At 45.4% G+C, this 23,554-nt stretch overlaps 1 protein-coding gene across 1 annotated transcript; it reads right to left on the bottom strand.

Moving 5' to 3' along the window:
* Positions 1 to 22,219: 22,219 nt before the first annotated feature.
* On the bottom strand, positions 22,220 to 23,158 carry LOC102572229 (olfactory receptor 5AR1-like). The gene has a single exon (XM_006260762.1). The coding sequence runs from the start codon at positions 23,156 to 23,158 to the stop codon at positions 22,220 to 22,222; it is 939 nt and encodes a 312-aa protein (XP_006260824.1).
* Between the last annotated feature and the right edge of the window lie 396 nt (positions 23,159 to 23,554).

A 23,554-nucleotide genomic window follows, 5' to 3' on the forward strand; every position in this document is an offset into this window, starting at 1 on the left:
ATATGGATATTGTATGGTTTAGGCCTGTGTTTGTAAGTGAACCAAAGTCATGTCAAGTTTCCATTTTGTATGTCAAGCCTCCACCTTGTGTCCTCTGTCCAGGCATCCCCTGTGTTGCAAATGTATGATTCCCATACCCCTCCCATGTAAATTGGTTCCCAGATGAATTAAAGTGATTGGGAATGATTGAAATACAATGGTAGCAGGCCTCTACTGAATGGCCTGTAATGACTGGGCCATCACCTCGCGTTGATTCATCCAGGAACCACGGACCTCACCCAGGAACAGAGACAAGACGAGCATTTGAAAGACAAAAGACCCTGCAAAACCAGCAACTCTCACCATTACAGACACCAGAAGCTGCACATCCCTGCACGGAGCACATATGCTCAGCACTCCAGGGGCTGACCCTTGCCTGGGCATGCCTCCTGTCACTAGGGTCACACACGTTTGCCCCTATAAAAAGGGGCAGTGAAGACAGACCCAGAGGTAGCACCATTTCCATCGGGACCAGACCAAGTTCACATCACATATCCACCCCAGAGGCCCTGCCGGTGACCCCCTCTCGACAACACCAAGCTGAAGGAGACCCCGACTGGCCATCGAGGATCAACTTCCAGCCTGGGATAGGTAGAAATTATCTGCACACCTCCTCCTACAATTTGAATTCTCTCTCTCTCTCTCTCTCTCTCTCTCTGTCTCTCTCTCCTCCTGGACTTCAGTCCCTGCACCAAGCCTCTCTAACCCCTGTTGCCATTTTGTGTGTGTGTGTGTGTGTGTGTGTGGGAGCAAGGGAACCGATTTGATATTGTGTCACCATCTCCCCTGTTCAATAAAACCACTGTCTTTTGCAACCCCGAGTTGGGTCATGTTTTATTGAATTCCAGTCCCTTCCTTATCTTAAATTTCAGCCTCATTCTCTCTGTCTCAGCTCCAGCCTCACCCCCTCTCCACTAGTTTCCCAATCTCCTCCCAATTCTGTCTCCCTTTTTATGGCACCTCTCAGCCTCTCCTTGCTTTCCTGCTGCCTTTCAGCCTCCCGTGCCATCTACTGTCTTTTCCTTGTGACTTTCTGCTGCCTCTCCCTGCTTTTCTGCTGCTCCTGCCACCTTTCAGTCTCTCCTGCCACTTTTCCTGTGATCCCACCTTCTGTAGTCCTCCCCCACACAGCTTCCCAGCTCCTTGTGGCTGTCCTGCAGTTTTCTCCAGCAGCTGGAGCCTTTCTCCAGCTCCCAGCAACTACCTACTGCCACTCGCTGCAACTTCTCTAGCTGCCCTGGAGCCATCCTCTGGCTTCCCACACTCAGAGCCCCTCTTTAACACCCACTCTTTCCCTTAGTCCCATTTTTCCTCTCCCCACCTACCTTTTCAGCTCTCCTGTAACTCTGGCTCTGGTCCCAGCCTCTGTGCCGGCATGGTTCCCCTGTTCTGCAGGCTTTGGGCATTGTCTTTTAATCAATTAAGATCAATTAACCTAAAGTTACCCCCAGACTCAGTTCTTCAGCCCAGGCCCCTCTAATCTACCAGTTCTAATCCCAGTCCTAGTGACTTCCACTCCCAGCAACTTTCACTCCCTACACTTCTACTTTCTTACCTTAACTTTTCCCCAGGTATCTCAAATACACCAAGCACATATATACATACATACACATCAGAACACCCAACTTAGGAACTCACTTGTGTGTATGTGTAGGTGGGTGGTATGTGTGTGAATTAGTGAATACACACACACACACATACACACACACATATATATACATCATTGTGTGTGTGTGGTATATGAATTAGTAATCCATGTATGTGTATTGGATGTGCAGGTGTTGGTAACTGATTCTGTCTAAATTTGGTGTGTGTAGCATGTATGGGCTTAAACTGGTGATAGGTGTGCATAAACCTACACTGGTTGTTTTGAACGTGTGTATCTGAGTGGCTAGTGTGAGTATATATGCCTAGTAGGGGTGTATGCACCTAGTGTGTGTATGTGTGCTTAATTGATTTTATGTGTGCATGTGCAATTGTATACCACACCCTCCCATCTAACAGCGCAATATTGAGATCCTGAGTGTTGGCCTGACCCCTCAGGGCAACAATGCCATTAGGACAGCTGCAGTAAGACAAGATGCACACAATGTCTCACAGTTCTCACAAGTATGTTGTAGTGAAAGTAGTTCCCATGCTATCAGATGGAATGCAGACATAATAGGCAGGATGTAAGACCTCTGCCCCCTCTACCAAGAAAACAGGGATGTCATGACAGAAGGTGATAACAGGAGGGTAGGTAGAGAGAGATAACATATAACACCAAAAAAGGTAATAGTCTCCTCATGCATGGACTCCCTAGGTGTAAGGATATAACATGCTTAAAAGGGAAGGGGATGCAAACCCCTTTCCTCATCTGTCATTGGGTAAATGGAACCTAGGAATTACTTCTTAGTTATGACCAGCTTAGTAAGAGGCCGGGTATGGACTCAAACTTGGACTCAAAGAATCATAGAAAATAGAGGTGGAATACATCTTGAGAGGACATCAAGTGCCTCCCCCCCCCCCCTCCCCGCCCATCAATATTCCCTGATAACAAAATGGACTTTCCTGACAAGTATTTATCTAACCTCCTCTTAACACCCTCCAATGATGGAGGCTCCACAGTATCTGCAGATACTCAATGTGCAGGTCTTAAACCCTGCAGATACTTTGTCTGACCTCCAGTGCACCTGAAGAAAAGTTTTGGATCTTCATGTCTGGAGAAATCTTTTATGTATTTGAAGACTGCTACAATGTCTCCCCTCAGTCTTTTCTGGTTTAAACTCAGCACATCCAATTCTTTCAATATTGCCTCACAGGTAATGATTTTTAAACTCCTGGTCATTTGTGTGACTCTCTTCTGATCTCGCTATTTGGTGTACATTTCTTCTTGAATACCGATGCCCTAAAATGGATATATTAGTCCAGGTGAGATCTTTTGTGTAATAAGTAGAGAGGAATGACTTGTACACTACTGCAGCATGCAGGAAGTACAGGGTATAGATTTGGGCAGAAAGAAAGAAAGAATTAGTGATCATAATTTGTCTTATTCAATTATCTATTAACAGGATGTTAGGAAGCAGTAGTAAGATCGGGACACAGAATTAGTCCCCCCAAATTGAAGGAAATGGAAAAGCATATTTAAATTCCCTTGGGGTAAAGCTGTGGCACTCATCTTCATAGAGGGATTAAGGCATGATATATAATAATGTAGGTACATGGCCCGGTAATTATGTTAGCTAATGTAGAGTAATCACTGTGATATTGGAACAGTTATTGTAGGCATCTGGTGATATAGTACAGCTCTAAGGCAACAAATGTGAATGCAATACAAAAGGTCTAAATAAGTAATGTCTTGGTGAACCTTTCAAAACAATTAAGAAATTATCACTGAATGGTAAGCTTCAGATGAAAATGACACACATAGAGACTGTTTCATCATGTCTAAATCCATTTCATCTTATATTTCAGTGCTCCTTCACTATAGGATTTTTTTTCCAAATTGGATTCTGTTCGATATTCTAGACACTGAGTGAGTGGAAGACAAACTATGTCTCCTAAATCAGAGGCAGGGAAAATCCAACCCAGGGGCTGGATTGAGCCTGTGGTGGACTCCATTTCCCAACATCCCCTGCCTGTCTCTTTGTGACTGGTTTCCATAGAGAGCCCAGGAGCAGTGGGGCTTTGACAGACAGGGCCCAGGGTTACCATGGACACCTGCCTGAGCTGCTCTGCCAAGCTGGGCCCAGATCCAGGATTTTGTGGCTCCAGAGCTGGGGCGGAACCACAATCCATTGCCTGCATGACCCTGCCCAGGACTTGTGGGCAGCAGATTGCGGCTCTGCCCCAGCTTCAGCCCACGCTGTCACCAACACAAGATCCTGGAAACATTCTACCTATCATCTGCTTAAATGTCTCTTTTACTTCTTTGTTCCTCAGACTGTAGATCAAGGGGTTCAGCATGGGGATTCCCATGGTATAAAACACAGATTTTTTTTTTTCCTTGATCCATGCAGTACTTTGAATTGGGCTGTAAATACATGAAAGAGCCTGTTCCATAGAGAATGATAAAAGTCAGATGGGAAGCACAGGTAGTGAATCTCTTCCCCTCTGTGGAGATGATCCTTAGAAGAGCAGAAATAATGTATATGTAAGAGACGAGGATGGTTAGGATAATAAATGTGGCAACCACAGTAGCACAGATTAAATTAATAATGGCTGTGATGTGTCACAAAACAGGATAGCACATCACAGGGGGCACATCAAGAAGAAGTGATTAATGATGTTGGAATCACTGAAGGACAAGTGAAATATAAATATTCTTTGAATTGTTGAGATCAAGAAACTCATGAAGTATGCACTGAGAACCAGCAGCATACAGAATGGTTTGGACATGATAGGTGCATCTACACACCATGCATTAAAGTGAAACTGCAGGGATGTAGTTTAGTTTGGGTCACTGCCAATTACTTCATCGCATCTACGGAGTCATTGCATGCAAACACAAAAGCACTCAAAGACTTGTAATTAACTTCTTTTGTCACCAGGTGGTTACGTGCTATTTCTGTAGTTCAGGCCTCTATCCACTAGGTGCTGCTTTCAATTGCTGCTCTTATTTATATATTTATTTTTTTGGCCCCTGTTCATCCCTCCCATCCCCCTGCTCCCACAGCTGACTGCAGGCAAGGCACAGTGCGGTGGGCACTTCATCCCTTTGTCCACACTGGAGCAGTAGTTAGTACTTATATAGAAAGAAAAAACTGGGGGAGCAACCCAATACATTGCCAATGCACAGCCTCTGGTAGTGGTTGTGCCCATACTACCACCACCACCACTACGACCAGCAGCAGTCATGTATGTGCTTCCTGCCCCCCCAACACATACACCCTCTTCTCCATGAACCCAGCATGGTGTTCTAAACTGTGGAGCACAGTGGCAGCAGCACCAACGTTGTAAGTTTGCAACTAAGGGAGTATGGCACCTCTTTTTAACACTTTAATATTTCACAGGTAAATTTCCTATTTGTTATAATTGCCATTGCAATTCCAGAAACATGAATAGTGCAGGCAGATGCTGCATGCCAGATCCTCCCTCTAGGATATGCAGAACTTGGGTCATATATAGGTAATGTCAGAAATATTCTACTAACATTGTAGCCTCTATAGAGGGGAGGTGAAGAGGGTAGTGTTCAGATGGTGGGACAAAACCTGTCCTCTTCTTCTTTCTTCCCCTGAAGAAGACCTTTGAGATTAGAAATTGAAAAGAATGAATAAATGAAAGCATAAGAGGTGAGGAGAAAGCTCCCCTCCAACTTGCCCTGTGCCCCCCTGACTCACACCTATACTCAGGTGCAGCAAGGAGCAACAGCTGTGGGCAGATGTGGAGGCTGCAGGTTCAGAGCTACCCCAAGTAACTGCATGGACTACATGAACATTTGTCATTTTTTAACATTTCAAAATTTTGCACTGTGTAGGCCGGGAGGCAAAGCAATAGTAAGCCCTGGAAGTAGGACACACAAAGCATGCTTCACACAGTTCTTACCCTGACCAGAGACAAAAGCATTCTAATTATTGATAAATACTAGTATGTTAATATTAAAATGAAATACATTTTACAGATTTAAAATTATTACTTCATGTGCACATTTAATTGCTGCCATATTGCAACTAAAGAAGTTGCAATATACCTGATTCAACAAGTCTACGGGCCAACGAGAGGTAAAGCGCTGCTTGACCTGGTACTGGCAAGTGGGGATGACCTAATCAATGACCTAGCGATCGATGGGAAGCTGGGTGATAGCAACCATGAGCTGACCACCTTTACCATCTGCCGTAAAGCTGGCAAGTCAATGAGCAACACTGAAGTTCTTGACTTCAGAGAATCCGACTTTGACAAGCTCAGGAGGCTTGTTAGTGGACCACAACCCCAGGGGGAGGGGAGTTCAGGAAGAGGGGTTGCTCCTCAAGGGAGTGAGCCTCAATGCACAAGCTAATTCTATTCCATCTTGGAGAAAGAGGGCACAGCAGCCCCCCTGGCTCTCCAAGGATCTAGCAGACCTCCTGAGCCTAAAATGAAAGGCCTACAAAGGATGGAGGATAGGATTTACCTCCATGGAGGAATATTCTGAACTGGTCCGGTCCTGCAGGGAGCAAACCCTTTTCAGATATGTGGGGAGCTGGAGGAAAAGCAAGGGCAACATTGGACCCCTACTAAACCAGCTGGGACAACTCACAACTGATGCCCATGTCACAGGAAAACTGGGCACTGTGAGTGTATCAATTTGGTTGCAGGCAGACTGGGCGTTGCAAATGTATCAGCCACTGGGCTGTTTGGTTCGGGATTGAGGAGGCATAGTTGGGAATGAAGCAGAGACAAGTTTCACTTATAACAGTAAAGATAAATTTTACTTATAGAAGCAAAATAGCAACAAAAATATGTTTAAACAGCAAAATAGGGTTTACATGTTTAACAGTTAAAAAAAAGGTTAAGCTAATAAACAGAAAATATAACAATAAAAAAAAAAAAGACAGTGATAATAAAGACAGACAAATTGATAAAGAGTTCCCACTTGGTTGGCAACTTATCGATAGTCCCTCAGTGCCAGGTTCATGTTAAGTTGATCCAGCGAAGTCAGATGTTCCCGATCGACTCTGTTGGAGGGAGCACCGGGGAATATCCCTCAGTAAGGTTCTGGTCCTTGCTTACACTGGGAGTCTGGAGTCCGGGCTTCGAACAGCAATGGCCATCTGTTCCATCCTTCCTACTGGTCACCTGATGTGCGTGTTCCTTTATATTTTGTCCTATGCTATTCTTTTAGCTTTAGAGCCACTCACAGTCTTACCCTACAGCTGTTACCCTATGGGGTTAAAAGGTGCTAGAAATTATTATAATAGGTTACTGCCTAAATTTGGGTTTACCCAATAAGCAAATCACACATCATTTTGGGGTCTGAGATTAGCATTTTCTCCACCTAAGTCCAACCTACTTAGTCACTTCCTTTTGGAATTTTTTGAAATGTGTTAATTATACCTTGTGGTCAGGTTTGTCATTTTTACTGACCTTTAAGCAAAAGCTGTTAGGTCAGCTAAAGTTTGCAGTTTTGTTTTTTAGTTCCACTTCTTGGGGCCCATGTTAGTCTTAAGATTGGTACAGACAGTTAATTTTACCATTACAGTTATACTTATGACAGGCAGGATATGTCTGCGGGAAACAATCTTGCAAGCTTTGCCTTAGCTAATATTAACTATATGCCATTGCTAGATGCTCTCAAGAAGCAATTTTTTTTTCTTATAATTTGCTCATTAACCCCTTTGATTCTGGCCATCACACGCCCAGGAAAAAAAACAACCTATTAAATGGGTACTTTGCATTGGTCTTTCATCTGTCCCAGGGAGGTCTGGGTGAGGGAGATCCCCTGCCCTCCATCAATGCTGAACTCATGAAGGAACACCTTGAGAGGCTGGATACCTTCAAGTCAGCTGGCCCTGACAATCTACACCCCAGGGTACTCAAGGAGCTGGCAAGCATCAAAGCCCAGCCCCTGGCATGGATCTTTGAGAACTCCTGGTGCTCTTGTGTAGTGCCCAAAGACTGGAAGAAGGCCAATGTGGTGCCTATCTTCAAGAAAGGGAGGAAAGTGGAAACTTCAGACTACAGGCCTATCAGCCTGACCTCTATCCCAGGGAAGGTCTTAGAAAAGTTGATTAAAGAGGCCATCCTTAATGGACTGGCCAACGCCAACATCCTGAGGGATAGCCAGCATGAGTTTGTTGCGGGTAGGTATTGCTTGACCAATCTCATTTCCTTTTAGGACCAGGTGACCTATCACCTGGACAAGGGAAAAGAGATTGATGTCATATATCTTGCCTTCGATCTGGTATCCCATGATCACCTCTTGGTGAACCTGGCCAACTGTGGCGTTGGGTGCCCCATGATCTGCTGGTTGGGAAATTGGCTCCGTGGTCGGACCCAGAGGGTGATAGTTGATGGAAGTCAATCTTCAAGGTACCCTGTGACCAGTGGGGTCCCCCAAGGCTCTGTCCTTGCACCCATATTGTTGAACATCTTCATTAATGATGTGGACATTGGAGTCAGAAGCGGAATGGCCAAGTTTGCCGATGATACCAAACTTTGGGGCAAAGCATCCACACCTGAAGACAGGAGGGTGATCCAGGCTGACCTGGACAGGCTCAGCAAATGGGAGGATGAGAACCTGATGGTGTTTAACACTGAAAAATGCAAGGTTCTCCACCTTGGGAGGAAAAACCTGCAGCATCCTTATAGGCTCGGCAGTACTACGCTGGCTAGCACTATGGAAGAAAGAGACTTGGGGTTCATCATTAACCACAAGATGAACATGAGCCTTCATTGCAATGCTGCAGCTAGTAAAGTGAGCAAAACACTGGCTTACATTCATAGATGCTTTTCAAGGAAATCCCAGGACTTCATTCTCCCCTTGTACTCGGCCTTGGTGAGGCCGCAGCTCGAGTACTGCATACAATTTTGGGCCCCAAAATTCGAGAAGGATGTGGAGAAGCTTGAGAGAGTCCAGAGAAAAGCCAAGTGCATGATCAGAGGTCAGGAAAACAGACCTTACGATGACAGGCTGAGAGCTATGGGGCTCTTTAGCCTGGAAAAGCGCAGGCTCATGGGTGATCTGATGGCCACCTATAAGTTTATCGGGGTGACCACCAGTATCTGGGGGAACGTTTGTTCACCAGAGCGCCCCAAGGGATGAAGAGGTTGAACAGTTATAAACTACTGCAAGACTGTTTCAGGCTGGACATAAGAAAGAATTTCTTTACTGTATGAGCCCCCAAGGTCTGGAATAGCCTGTCATCAGAGGTGGTTCAAGCACTTACATTGAGAAATTTGGATGCTTATCTTGCTGGCATCCTATGGTCCCAGCTGACTTCATGCCCCTGGGGCAGGGAACTGTACTCGAAGCTCTTCTGAGGTCCCTTCCAGCCCTACCATCTATGAAATCTATGAAATCTATGAAATATTCACACAATACTGGCCCATTTTGTCTGTTTAGAAAAAATGTAAGTCACAGTGGAGAGGGGGTTACTTTTTAAATACACTGTTTACTACCATTAGCAGCACTAATCATCATGCTCAAATTTTCTTTCAGTCTTATGAATCTAAGGATAATACTTATTTCAGTCTCAGAGGCAGGCAGGCAGTCAGGGATACCAGTAGCAATGGGCACCTGCCAGAGAGACATTGACAGCATTGCCGGTTGAGACAATGCAACTGTTTAGAAGGAAGTTGTGTCAGGGGTTGTTCTCAGGCTTCATAAGCTGTCTGTGTGCTTCTCTTCTGTGGTGGCTGTGGCTGTTGTCACCAGCAGGAGTGGCAGTCAGTGTAGCCATTGGAGCTGAAAGGGAAATAAGGTATTTGGATAGGGAACAGACAGAGCATAAGAATTTATATTTGAAAACCAACATGAAGTGCCTCCTACCCTGAACTCATGTATATTATTCACCAGTTAGCAAAGAGAGCCTACAAGCTGTGAAGGAAGCTGTAGCAAGCAAGGTGGGGCTGAGCAGGTGGCCACTTCCCCACCTGGGAGCAGGGAAGAAGGGTGGCTCATGCCGCTGCGTGTACTCGTGGCTGAGGATGGGGTGGTGAGCGTGTGCCCCCCAGAACTGTGTGCTGCCACTGCGGGCCCTAATGCTGTGTGTTACCTTAACGACACTGAAATCCACCCACTCTATTTATTTCAGCCTGGTGTCAAGTATCACTGATGCGTAAAGGTGCCAGTTGTGGAGGACATTGTGATGTCCTCTTTCAACTCCCACATTGCAAAGCAGCTCTCATTCTGCACTGTAATGCTGCACTGCACCCAACTTTAGCCTGCATTCATCTCAACCACTGTATTTGCATTCCTGTGCCCCCCAGGGGGAACTCTTCCCACTGGGATGATTCCTTCTGCCTCTCTGAGGCTGTTGTCTCTCATCTGCCTCAGACCTCTTTCATCAATATGGTGTACATGCACCCTGACCACTGCTTCCCCTGCACTGCCCTCATTTTGGTTTAAAAAAAAAATGCAGACAGGATGGTGCCAGGCTGGAAAAGAGTGTAAAAACCCTGCCCAAAAAGAGTGCCAAAACACTCTGTGAAAAAATACGGGAAAATACTTTGTAGGGGGCAGCCCCTTTAGGTGGCTTTGCAAACTGCATGAGTGAGGAGGAGGAAGGGAGCTGAAATGCTTGTGGTACCCCCAATTCCAATGTCCAGGGATGCTTGCAAGTCAGACTTGTCAGAAGAGATGCACCCAGCCCCTTTTTTTACCTTTGCATGAAAGATTTCCCACCCCATCTTCCCCAAACCCCATGCAACAAGTGCCCAGAAAAAGTGGCAGGCAAACCATGGGAAAAGACTTGGCAGGTGGCTTTGCAAAGTGTGTGGGTGATGTGGGAGAAGGGATCTGCAATGCTTGTGGTACCTCCCCCCTCCCCCCTTCCCAACAGCACCAGTGGTGATGGTCTGAGCCAATGCTTTGAGCATTGGCTAACCACCCACCTACCCCCCAGCACTGTGAGCAGGGTTTTGGCTGGTCTTTCAAAATTATGGAGCTAGATGCAGAAAGACAGGATAACATGAGGTTTTATTGTAAGGAGCACCAGTATTGAAGCCATCAGTTACCTGGGCTTCCCCACTATCACCCAGAACTGGTCCTGGCTCCCTGAATGGCAGTGGTGGCTGCTTAGCCCTGTTGGCACTCATGCTCCCTCGGCTGACACCACTGCATTTGGGGAAACAGGCTCAGCTGTAATGCTTTTGGCTACCTCCTGGACAGAGGCAAGCTAAGCAGAGTTACTTTGCCCTTTCTGGGGTGGTACCCACTTTTTAAAGAAGCACTTTGGCAAGCACTGCAGGACATCAGTTATCAACTCATGTGCCCTCTGAGCATCCACATGGCACTGAGCAGCCATGCAATGTAGCACCTTCTTGTAATTGTGTTGTCAGTAAGTCAGTTCTCCTGGACCTTATTGCAACAAAGCAACTCCCAGAGTTTGTCCCACCAACCTTCTGCAGCTGATGCTCTGGTTCATGATGACTCCACCAAAGTCTCCATCATGCTTTTTTGGGACTGTTGCTGCCTGTGGCACATATCCCTTGAGTGCTCTGCTGTAGTGTGAGCTGCAGTACAAAGAATGGGGGCACATGCCTGGCTGGCATTGGGCATGGTAGCTGGTAAACAAATGAAAAATGTGTTCCTGGTTGGTTACATATACTTCCCTCAAGCATTCAAGAAGACAGTGATGAACCTTTACCACCACCACCACCCTCCCCGCTCCGCTCCCCCAGTGAAGAAAATGCCTGCAGGCATGGAAACAAACCCTGTAATAGTGGGACACCATTCACAGTACCCAAAACTTACAAGTCCTCAGTTTGGAATGAGTTCAGCATCTGTTACATTACCAGTTATCCATCCCCAAGAGAGAATGGCATGTACCTGTCATCCACCACCCAAAGAATAGGGTGACCCACCTCCATTTCTGCCCCCCGCCCCACAAGCTCAACCCACACAAACGTGAGCAGTGCCTGTTAGTGGTAAGAGGCACATTCCAAGATACTTACAAGTCACCAGTTGCACATCTTCTTGCATCTCAGGACCAAAAACTTATGTTTGAGTGTGGGGAAGAGAAACTGCATAGGAAGTGGTTTCTTCCTCCTTGTCCTCCCCATCACCTGTGTTAGTCCATGGAATTGGGGTGGGGGTGGGTTGGTGGGGGACACTGGGTTCAAGGTCAGGGTATACTTCTCTTCCTGGGGGTTCCTGTCATCTGAGACCATGAAGCAGTCTTTAAATGTTGTGCCTGACCTGGCAGGGGTTTTTTTTTTTCCTCTGGGATGACCTTGGGTTTTTGTTTTTTGTTTTTTTTTAAGCCAGGAGTGGAGTGTTACTGCTGGTCTGGCCTCTTTGGAATGAGGAGGCACACCTGACAGCTATGCTCCATTTTCTGGGTATATTTTCTCGGGTGTGGCTATCCACTGATATGGTATATGCAGTTATCCTGAAGCCAGGGTGCCACTGTTCACCATGGTAAACAGCACCCCCCACCAAAAAAATGCTCTGCTGCACAAATGCCCAGTGCCCCAGGGTTACTTGTTAAAATGTAGATAAGAGTTAAAATGCAATGGTCATTGATTTAATTCAGCTAGATAAAGCTCAGGACCACAACCTGCTCCTGCTTGGTGATGGTGGTACTGTGATCTGAGAAGAAACCCTGCTGTGTACATTCAATCAAAAATTGCTTGTGAGAATCCAAATGTGATGATGGAAGAGGACCAAATGGAGATTCAGGACAAAATGTGTGAGGAATGGGGAAGTGGAGAATGAAGAACAGAGTGAAGACTCCTCCAACATGGAAAATCTGGAGGACATGGGTGAACAGGAGGAGGAGGAGGGGGTGATAGTGCTGCTGATAACCCTACTGCTGGCCTTAAAATTATTACAAGACATGCAGGGGCAGATAAGGATGGCAGTGTATGCATTGATGGTGTTGCTCAACACTTGCAATGAGGAGACTCCTGCATTTACAGGGGCCTCACGAAAAAGGGGACATAGATATGTGGCGGAGTGGGACAGCTGAGAGGCAAGCAAAGAAGTGGAAGCTGACAGGGCTCTGTGGATAAACCCCAGGAACAGCAACCACATGGTCTGGGGCCACGAGAGAAGCTCAGACTGGTGGGAGCAAATTGTGCTGTACACTTGGAATGATCTGCAGTGGCTGGAGATATTCCGAATGACCAGGGAGACATTTGTCATATCATCTCAATGCTGAGGCCGTGAATTGTGAGGCAGGACACTAACATGTATTGGGCCATCCCACTGGACAAGAGGGTGGCCATGGCCATCATGAAACTGGCCACCCTGTCCAGCCTCTGCTACATTGCAAACCAGTTCAGCATGGCTTTCTGCACAGCCAGGCTGATGACTCATAAAGTATGCCAGCTGCTGCAGGACATCACAGCAAACAACTTTTTTGCCTTGAGAATCCTCAGGAAGTCATAAATGACTTCAATGTCATGGGGTTCCCTAACTGTGTGGGGGCTTCAGACAGCACTCACATCCCAGTGGAGTCCCCTTCAGGGAGGGAGAGGTCATTCACAAACAGGAAAGGATTTGCCTCCATGATCATACAAGCTGTGGTGAACCACCAGGGCTGGTTCACAAATATTTATACACTTGGGCTGGCGGTGTGCATGACACATGCATGTTCAGAATCTCTCCTCTGCCTGGCCTTTTAGAGAAAGGACACTATGCACCTGAATTCCCTGAGACAGTGATCTGTGGTGTTGCCATTCCCCTGCTTATAATAGTGGATGCTGCTTAGCCCCATAAGCCGTGGCTCATGAAGCCATATGGAGGGAATGTTACTGACGCATAGAACCTGATTTTCAACTTGCATCTGAGCAGATGCAGGATGGCTGTAGAATGTGCCTTTGGCCAACTGAAAGCACGATGGAGGGAAGTGGCAATGTGTAGCGGGTATACATGCACTCCCTGAGAGGGCTTGTGCACCTCCTCACAGCCAGCAATTTCGGACATAAACACAGCAATGATTCAGCGATTTGGACATAGACTAAGCTTTAAATGTTTTTGCTACATACCTCTAGGTAGCAGGCGGCTCATGAATGCTGCGATGGTGGAGTGCATGGAGTGTCCCATAGGAGCTTGTGGACATAGACTAAGCTTTAAATGTTTTTTCTACATACCTCTAGGTAGCAGGCGGATCATGAATGCTGTGATGGTGGAGTGCATGGAGTGTCCAATAGGAGCTTGGGTGGCGGGGTGGGATGGTCCCCAGCACACTCAAAAGCAGACCCAGCAGTGGACCAGAAGCACTTCCTGTCCACTTCCGGGTCCGCTGGGGAGCATGCTGCCCCCTTCCCCCCCACCACATCATGCTGGCTCAGCAACTGGTGCCTCCTGGGTCTGGGGGGGCACCTGGGGTCCTCCTGCGGTTGATCACTGGGGGGGGGGGGCAGCGCGCTCCCCAGAGGACCCAAAAGTGGACCAGAAGTACTTCCTGCCCACTTCTGGCTTTGCCACTGAGCATATGGGGAGAGGGGAGTCCGTGCTCCTTTGGGACACTCCATGCACCCCATCATTGCAGTGTTCACAAGCTGTGCTGGTACCTCGAGGTATGTAGAGAAAACATTTCAAGCTGTGTTTGTGTCCAGATTGCGGATTCCCTGAATCAGCATCAGATCTTCAGATTCAGATTCAGCCTAATCAAATCAGGGACAGTGATCCAAAATTTAAAAAATTGAATCACTCCCCAATTTGGGCTGGATATGAATCTGAATTGAATAGGGCCAGCTTTACATGCCCCTAATATTTATATTTCACTTGTTCTTCTATGATTCCAACATCATCAATCACTTCTTCTGTGATGTGCCCCCCATCCTGAAGCGATCATGATCTGCAACACATCATGGACGTTATTCATTTCACTTGTGCTACTGTGGTTGTCACGTCTTCTATCCTGATCATCCTCATCTCTTACATATACATTATGTCTGCTATTCTAAGTAACAATTTCACAGAGAGAAGGAGCAAAGTCTTCTCTACCTGTGCTTCCCATCTTTTGTCTGTTACCATTCTCTATGGAACAGGCTCTTTCATGTATTTACAGCCGAATTCAAAGTACTCCATGGATCAAGACAAAATAATTTCTTTGTTTTATACTCTAGGAATCCCCTTGATGAACCTCTTGATCTACAGTCTGAGGAATAAAGAAGTAAAAGAGGCATGTAAGTGGATGATAGGCAAGAAGGCGCTTTCTCAGTGAATGTAAATCTTGAAAATGTTTCCCTATTAATAAATGGAAGAGTTCTTACTTCTCCACTTCATCTTCTTGATTTCTGAGAATAATCTAAATCGGGTCTTTTGTAGCAAAAAGATGGAAAGGATGGCACTTCCCCTACTTTGGTGTCTCAGCACATGGCCAGATTTTTCAAAGTGCTCAACTTCAGCATAAACACCTCATACATTAAAGAGTTTTGAACTCCTGGTCTCAATGAGACCAGCTTGAAACTAAACACTATAACTCATGTGCTTAAGTGGTAGATGAACACTTCCTAGCATCTGCCTCCAATCACGTGCAGCCTTTGGAAAATCTGCATGTACATGTAAGAGTCTTACTTTAAATAACTATTGATTTAGGGTAGGGCTAGGCAAAAGTATGGATCGGGCCAGTGGCCAGATTTCATTTCCCAGCAGCCACAACCTTGCTGTGACCAGCTTCCATGCAGACCCCAGAAACAGTGGGGCCATTATAGTGCGAGGCCAGGTTTTCCATAGACAAAAGTCTGAGCAGAGCTGGCAGGGTATGTGGCTGGAAGAGGTGCTGCTCTGGGGCCAGGGCTAGGATCTTGTGCTTGTGACAGCATGGGCCAGAGCCAGGGCAAATCTGCAATCCGCTGCGTACCTGCCCCAGGCATGGACATGCAGACAGTAGATAGCGGCTTTGCCCGAGGTCTGGACTACACTGTCACAGCCACAAAATCCTGGCCCTGGCCTCAGCCACAAAGCATCACCTCACCTTTCCCCGCACCCTGCCAGAGCCACTCAGGCAGGTGTCCATGGAAACCCTGGGCCCAAGCTATCACAGCCCCATCACTCCTGGATGCGAGATGGGCAGGGGCTGCTGGGAAATTGAGTCTACTTCAGGCTCAATTGGGCCTGTGGGCCGGACTTTCCCCACCCCTGATTTAGGAGATATTGTTTGTCTCCCACTCACACTATGCCACTGAAAGTGTCTAGAATATAGAACAGAATCCAGTTCAGAAAAAAAAGCCTATAGTGAAGGACCACTGAAAATATAAAAGGAAATGGAGGTATAACTGATGAAAGAGTCTGTGTGTGTGTCATTTTCATCTGAAAATTACCATCCACTGATCACTTCTTGTTTTTAAAGGTTCACCATGACATTACGTATTTAGATCTATTAAGTTGCTTTCACATTCATTTCCTTAGAGTTGTACCGAATCAGCACATGCCTACAATAACTGCTTCAATATCACAGTGATTGTTCTACATTAGCTAACATAATAACCAGGCTGTATACATAAATCATTATATATCATTGCTTAATCCCTCTCTGAAGATGAATGTTGCAGCTCTACCCCAAGGGAATTTAAACACGCTTTTCCATTTCCTCCAAATTCTGGGAACTAATTCTGTGTCCTGATCTTACTAGTGCTTCTTAACATCCTGTTAATACAGAATTTAATAAGAAAAATAATGATCCCTCATTCTTTCTGGTGCCCACATTCATAGGTGTACCCCATACTTCCTGCATGCTGCAGTAGCATACAATAGGGCTGTGCAAAATGGCACCGTTCTGTTTTGCCATGAGTTTTGAGGTTTCAGTGGAACAGTGTTTCATATTGAATTTCATTTCGATTAGAAATAGCTGTTCTGTTTTGCTTTGTTGAAACAGTGAGGCTGTTTTGACTCTGTTTTGATGTTTTGCTAGATGGGCCGGGACGGGAAGTCAGCCCAGCTGGGCTGACTTCCCCGTCCCCAGTGCTAGATTGGCCCTGGGCCGGGAAGTCAGCCCAGCTGGGCTGACTGCCTCTTACTGGTGCTAGATCGGGTGGGGAACAGGCAGTTGGACTTCCCATCCCTAGTGCAAGATCAGGGAGTCAGCCTAGATTCAGCACTAGGATCAGACTGGGGAAGGGAACTGAGCCCAATCACTCAGTTCCCCTCCCCATCCATAGCATGGATGCTCATTCATAAGTCTTTGAAAAAATTATCTTGGCTCACATATGTGAGAGCCCGGCAGGACAAATTATGCTGAGGGAAAACCAGCACGGGTTCGTAGCAGGCAGATCGTGCCTGAATAATCTAGTCTCTTTTTATGACCAGGTTACTAAATGCCTGGACACGGGAGGAGGGGTGGATGTCGTATACTTAGACTTCAGGAAGGGAGGTGGTGCTCTCCCCTACCCTGGGGGCCTTTAAGAGGAGGTTGGATATGCATGTAGCTGGGGGCATCTGAACCCAGCACTCTTTCCTGCCTATGCAGGGGGTCGGACTCGATGATCTATTGAGGTCCCTTCCAACATAACATCTATGAATCTATGAATCCCTATGATCCAGGCTGGGGAAGGGAACTCAGTCCAGCTGATCTGAGTTCCCCTCCCCAGCACTAGGATCGGGTTGGAGAAGGGAACTCAGCCCAATCGCTCATTTCCCCTCCCTAGCACTGTTGTTGAACATAAAACCGACACGTGGGTTCAGCAAATCAGGGTTTATTGCATAGTAATGGGCAACTGAGTCAGACTATTTAGCAGCACACCACACAGTCATATCAAACACTTGTTATGCACACCATTCACACTAAGTCAGCTATCCATTGCTCTTGGAGTCTGCTGTGATGGCCAGTCACAGGCTTCTTCAAGGTGATATCCAATCAAGACGGGGTGCCAGCTCACTCTCTCTTTCTCTTGACATGTGGGTAGGTTGGTTTTGGTGTTCAGGGCACTCATCAGGCTGTTTTTTCACTACCTTTTTATCTCTTTTTGGGCAGACTTCGACCAAAGCCTGGAAACTTCTGGAGGCTTCTTTACCAATCACCATTTACCTTTTCACATATGTTTATTTCATATTCTATTACCAGTTACATGTTGTCTTTCACATTCCAGTCTGTTTTTCAGTCCCAATTTATACCATCTCCACATTCCTAAGACCCCTCTATCTTTTCTTGTTACAAACTGTACTTGTAGTTTGTACCAGCCTCCATTCAACTATTGCTCTCACATCATTCACAGCACACAGAATTACACAGGCTCACTTGCTTCTTTTAAAATGGCTGACACAGTTAAGATGGCTACTTAGCATAAGTGAATGGCTTGCTTAGCATAAGCATTCATAAGCAAAAGCATAAGCAAAGTCATAGCATAAGCAAAATCTTAGCATAAGCATAACATTTTAAACAATAATAACATATTCCAAAATATTTTCCAACACTGTGATCCATCAGGCTGGGAAAGGCAACTCAGCTTGATCGCTCAGTTCACCTCCCCAGCGTTATGATCCATTGGGCTGGGGATGGCAATTGAGTCTGATCGCTCAGTTCCCCTCACCAGTGCTGGAATCCATCGGGCTGGTGGAGGCAACTCAGCCCAGCTGGGCTAAATTCTCTTTCCCAGCCCAATCCTAATTCTGGTGTGGGGAACTCAGCTTAGCTGGGTTCCCTCACAGTGCTGGGGAGGGGAACTGAGCAATTGGGCTCAGTTCCCTTCCCCAGCCCAATCCTAGCACTGGGGAAGGGAACTTAGCTGGACTGATTATATTATAATTAATATTATAATAATCAATTATAATGCTGGGGAGGGGAATTCAGCTCAGCTGGGCTGAGTTTGCTTCCCCAGCCCATTCTTAGTGGTGGGGAGGGAAACTGAGCTCAGATGGGCTGAGTTGCCTTCCCTAGCCTGATGGATTACAGCACTGGGGAGGGGAACTGAGGATTACTATCTGCCTACCCATGAGCCAAGCAGTGTTACAGGTGGATGACATGCAGGAGCAACAGCAACACATGGCTGGGGGTAAAAAGGAAGCTATGGAGACTCCTGTGAGCCACATAACCCCGACAAGACACCCTTCAAGGTGCTGTGCTCCCATTCAAATATCAATTGGCACTGCTTTCCTCTGTTTGGCCATCAACACTACCTCCAGCTTCTCTCTGATGATGAAGTTTCAATCATGCTTAGTTTTTTTTTATATATGGCCCTGTCACAGAGCACTTAGGGGCTCTGTGCCTGAAGAGGGGAAAACTGCTAGGGAAGGAGTCCTAGCAGTGACTAAGGAGCGCAGCTGGGGGTTGCCGGGGCAACCAGGGAAGGTCAGTTGACCAGGAGGGGGCAGGCCTGGCCCTTATAAAGCCCAAGGAGCTGAGACCAGAGTCAGTTCCCTACCAGCAGCCAGAGAGGCAGGAGCTCTGGAAGCAAAGAGGCAAGGAGAAGCCTGACTGGAGATACTGCGAGCAGCAGCTCCAAGATGCTGGAGCAATGTTGTCATAGATTCATAGATGTTAGGATCGGAAGGGACCTCAATAGATCATTGAGTCCGACCCCCTGCATAAGCAGGAAAGAGTGCTGGGTCTAGATGACCCCAGCCAGATACTCATCCAAACTACTCTTGAAGACCCCCAGGGTAGGGGAGAGCACCACCTCCCTTGGGAGCCCGTTCCAGACCTTGGCCACACTAACTGTGAAGAAGTTCTTCCTAATTTCCAGTCTAAATCTGCTCTCTGCTAGCTTGTGGCCATTATTTCTTGTAACCCCCAGGGGCGCCTTGGTGAATAAAACCTCACCAATTCCCTTCTGTGCCCCCGTGATGAACTTGTAGGCAGCCACAAGGTAGGCAACCTTGCACTGTTGATGTGAGGCTTCTGCTGCTTGTTGGTGTTAAGGTACCCCATCCTACCACAGAAGATCTTGTTGCTCTCATGACCCCTCAAATGCCTGCAGCCCCACTAATGTGACACCCCCCTTGTAGGCTTTGACATAAGAGATTTTGATTTAGCTAAAATATTAATTTCTCAATTCATAATGAACTGTTTTAATTCCATTCATTTGCATCCATTTTTCATTTAAAATATTTTAGATGTGCTCGTTCCATACACACTATTTTTGCTCAGATTCATGCCAAAAACAAGTATTAAAATGTTGATTTTCCCATAGCATAGAGTTTACAGATAAACTCAGAGCTACTTTAAGTTACAAAAGTTTCTAACAGTGATCGAGTGGCTTTTGCCCAATTAGGCACATTGAACCAAAATGAATTCTGGCCACAGATCTGTCTGTTTCAAATCCCACGTAATACTATGTCTATCGGTGAATACCTCATAAGCAATTGTGGTACATTCCCTTTTCGGTTTGAGATTTCAATGACAATATGCATTTTAATTTCACATTTCCATTAGGAGTGATATAAAAAAAATAAGATACTTGCTATTTTTATGACATTCTTGGTTTAGTTATAGAAGTGATTAGCATTTTATTACATTCAAAATTTTAGTGAAAATTAATATTCAATGTTTTAAATTGTTGGAGACAAGTAAAAAAGAAATTTCACATATTTTCCTTCTGTTTCTTGACCATGGGTGGACATAAGGAACAGTTGCATGATTGAAAACTGCAGAAATGGATGCTCACATCTAGGAAATAAATGTTATTTTGCTTCTTAGAATATGTGAGTTAGCTTGGAGCTCAATGAAAGTCATGCTACCTTGACTTTGTTATGAATATTCATGGCAGAAAAGACTATGCCAGATAAGTAAGGAAGGGCACCATTAGCTGGACCAGTATGTCAGCTCTGTACCATTTGAAGTGGCACTGAGGATCACAAAACAATCAGTGAAAAAAATCAGTACAACTTTGGTAATCCTTCACTTATTTAACTCAGTGGCAAAGTTCCCAGTAAACTCATAGTTTTTTAAGTCCATATTCACTATCATTTATTATATGAAATGTCCCAAACTGTATTTAGTTTGTTACATTAGAAGGTTTAGAAGCCGGTACATATAGGATGCTTAGAGATGGGGGGGGGAGTGGTGGGTGCGGAAAACCCAGAGCTTTACTTTCAGCTTGGCACACCCCTACTTCAAGTGTGGCACATGCCTAGAAGAGGCATCACATCAATTTGACCCAGCTTGCTCAACAACTGTATAGATTGTGCACTTCAGTGGGGTGTTTTGACATTTATCTCACCGCTGATTCAATCAGCGATGAGATAAAAGTGCCCAAATGCCCCACTGAAGTTCAGAATCTATATAGATGCTAGGAAGCGGCATCAAACTGACGTGCTTCCTCTTCTGGTAAAGAGCTGTTTGGTTTTTTCCCATGTCTGTCAACAGCCATAATGACTGTAAGATTTCATTTCTGCCTCACCTTTAAACCCTCTGAAAATGCTGTGTTAGAACAATTTTCTGACAAAAATGCCCACTTAAAAAATGACAGACAAGGTTCCTTGGGTGAATCTGATATCTTTTATTAGACCAACCCAAATAGTTGGAGAATGGTTATTAAGCAAGCTTTTGGGTTCAAAAACCCTTCGTCAAGCTAAGGAAGTTTCAGCAGTTAGTGTGTGCTCTTTCTGGATGGAATTAAAAGTAAAGAAGACAGACTGGGCTGGGGATGATCCAATGCACCAAATGCCCTGATGGAAAATATGTAGGAGAGACCAAACAACAACTGCGCACCAGAATGAACACACACTGGAAATCTATCAAAGACAGAAATACCCAATTACCTGTGGGGGCACACTTCTCACAAGAATACCACTCTCTCTCCAATCTCTCAGTCTTGATCCTCAAAGGAAGCTTACACAACACTTCCCAGAGACGAGCCTATGAACTCCATTTCATCAACCTCCTGGATACTAAAAATCATGAACTAAGTATAGACATTTGGATTTTTGACACCTCTGCCTGACAACTGACTCCCCAGCCCGGCCCCTGGCTTCTTTACTTTTCATTCCATCCAGGAAGAGCACACACCAACTGCAGAAACTTCCTTAGCCTGACGAAGGGTTGCTTGCTTAATAACTATTCTCCAACTATTTAGGTTGGTCTAATAAAAGATATCCTATTCACCCAAGGAACCTTGTCTGTCTATGTTCTTAGACCAACAAGGCTACAACCTACACCCCTGCACTTAAAAAATGGAGATTCCATGCTTAATATTTGATTTTGCCAAGAAATTCAATTTTTGAGCTAAACAGATCAACTGATTGATATGCTCCCCTGGAAGACTATTCCAGGATTTACATTTTCACAGCCAGGTAGCTGAGGAAAAGCAGAGCGCCCAGGCTCTCTAGTTCCCTACAATTCAGCTGTCCTTCCCATCAGGCTTATGTGAGGAGGTTGGAAGACTGCAAACTGGGAAGAAAGAAAGTTTTGGAACACCATCCTGAGAGCCCAAATATCCATTTCATGTTCACATACTTACCTTCTAGGCAGGCCTTCTGCAAACAGAAAAATCCTGGACATTTCCGATTCATGGAAAATATTAAAGTTTTGGGGGGATTTTTTGGTGGGGGGAGATGTTTAATCACAAATCTGAATGACTTCCTTTTACCAAATTGTTTGTATTTCTCTTTGATGGATTTTCAGTTTCCCATCCAGGTCTGCTTATCTCTATTTCTTATGAAATCACCAAGTTCAGGTCACTGGCATATCCTCTTTTGGTTTATTGTCCTCCTCAGGGCCTCCTTCACCTCCTTGTTCCTCAGGCTATAGATGAAGGGGTTCAGCATGGGAACCACAAGGGTATAAAATACAGCTACCACTTTATCTTGATTTGCTGAATTGCCAGAAGTGGGTCGTAAATACATAAAGATCAGAGTCCCATAAAATATAGCAACAGCTGTCAGGTGGGAGGCACATGTAGAAAAAGCTTTGTGTCTGCCTTGAGCAGAACATATCCGAATGATGGCAAAGATAATATAAGTGTAGGAAATAAGGATGATCAGAATTGTACTTAATGCAGTTACAGCAGCAAAGATGAAATTTACTATGTCACCAACATGTGTGTTAGAGCAAGAGAGTTTCTGGAGAGGGGGGATGTCACAGAAGAAATGATCGATGATGTTGGAAGTACAGAAAGACAGACTGAACAAAGAAGTTGTGTGCACAATGGCATTGACACAGGCACAGGAATATGATGAAACCACCAGCTGAAACCTGACTTTCCTGGACATAATGAGTGTATACAACAGTGGCTTGCATATAGCTATGAGCCTATCGTATGCCATCACAGCCAGAAGCAAACCTTCAGCATTTACTGAAAGTGAGTGAAAGAAAAATTGTGTGACGCACCCAGAAAATGAGATGGATTTAGTCTCTGCTAAGAGATTGACTAGTGTCTTGGGTGCAATAACAGGGGAGTAGGTTATATCCACAAAAGATAAGTTACAGAGGAAAAAATACATTGGGATGTGAAGCTGGGACTCACTGCTGATTAATGTGATGATGCCAACATTTGCCACCAGGCTTACCACATAGATGCCCAAAATGACTGCAAAGAGGAGGGTTTGTAGCTGAGGGTTTTCTGTGAAGCCAAGGAGAATGAACTCAGTCACTCCAGTCACATTTCCCTTTGCCATTTCTTCTAGATATGCTGTACATGGTGGGGGAAAGGAGCAATTATAAATGGACAGACAGAGAGACAGGCAGATAGGAAACTCCCAAACAAAACTAATACTTGAGGAAGAGGCAACCAGAATGAAAAGAGTATATCACCATTCTGTAATATTGTAGAAAGCCTGTGTATCCAATTACGTTATGGTGGTTGCGTTTCATTTAGAACTTTGTGTGTATGTGTGAATGTGCATATCCATACATGTGTCTACATGCAAGCAAATCCTATTATTTCGGTGGGGGAGGGAGATTGAAAGAAAAGGATTAATACTAAGAAATACAACATGAACAAGTGCACTTCAGCAATTAAAAAAATACCAACTTGAAAGACATTAGCAACTACAAATATAACTTAATTGCTA

The sequence above is a fragment of the Alligator mississippiensis genome, chromosome 2 (genome assembly GCF_030867095.1).
Source record: "Alligator mississippiensis isolate rAllMis1 chromosome 2, rAllMis1, whole genome shotgun sequence".
Classification (NCBI taxonomy): Eukaryota; Metazoa; Chordata; order Crocodylia; family Alligatoridae; genus Alligator; species Alligator mississippiensis.

Excerpts from the sequence above, each read along its gene's own strand:
- LOC102572229 (XM_006260762.1), bottom strand. The coding sequence starts at position 23,158 with ATGGCAAAGGGAAATGTGACTGGAGTGACTGAGTTCATTCTCCTTGGC.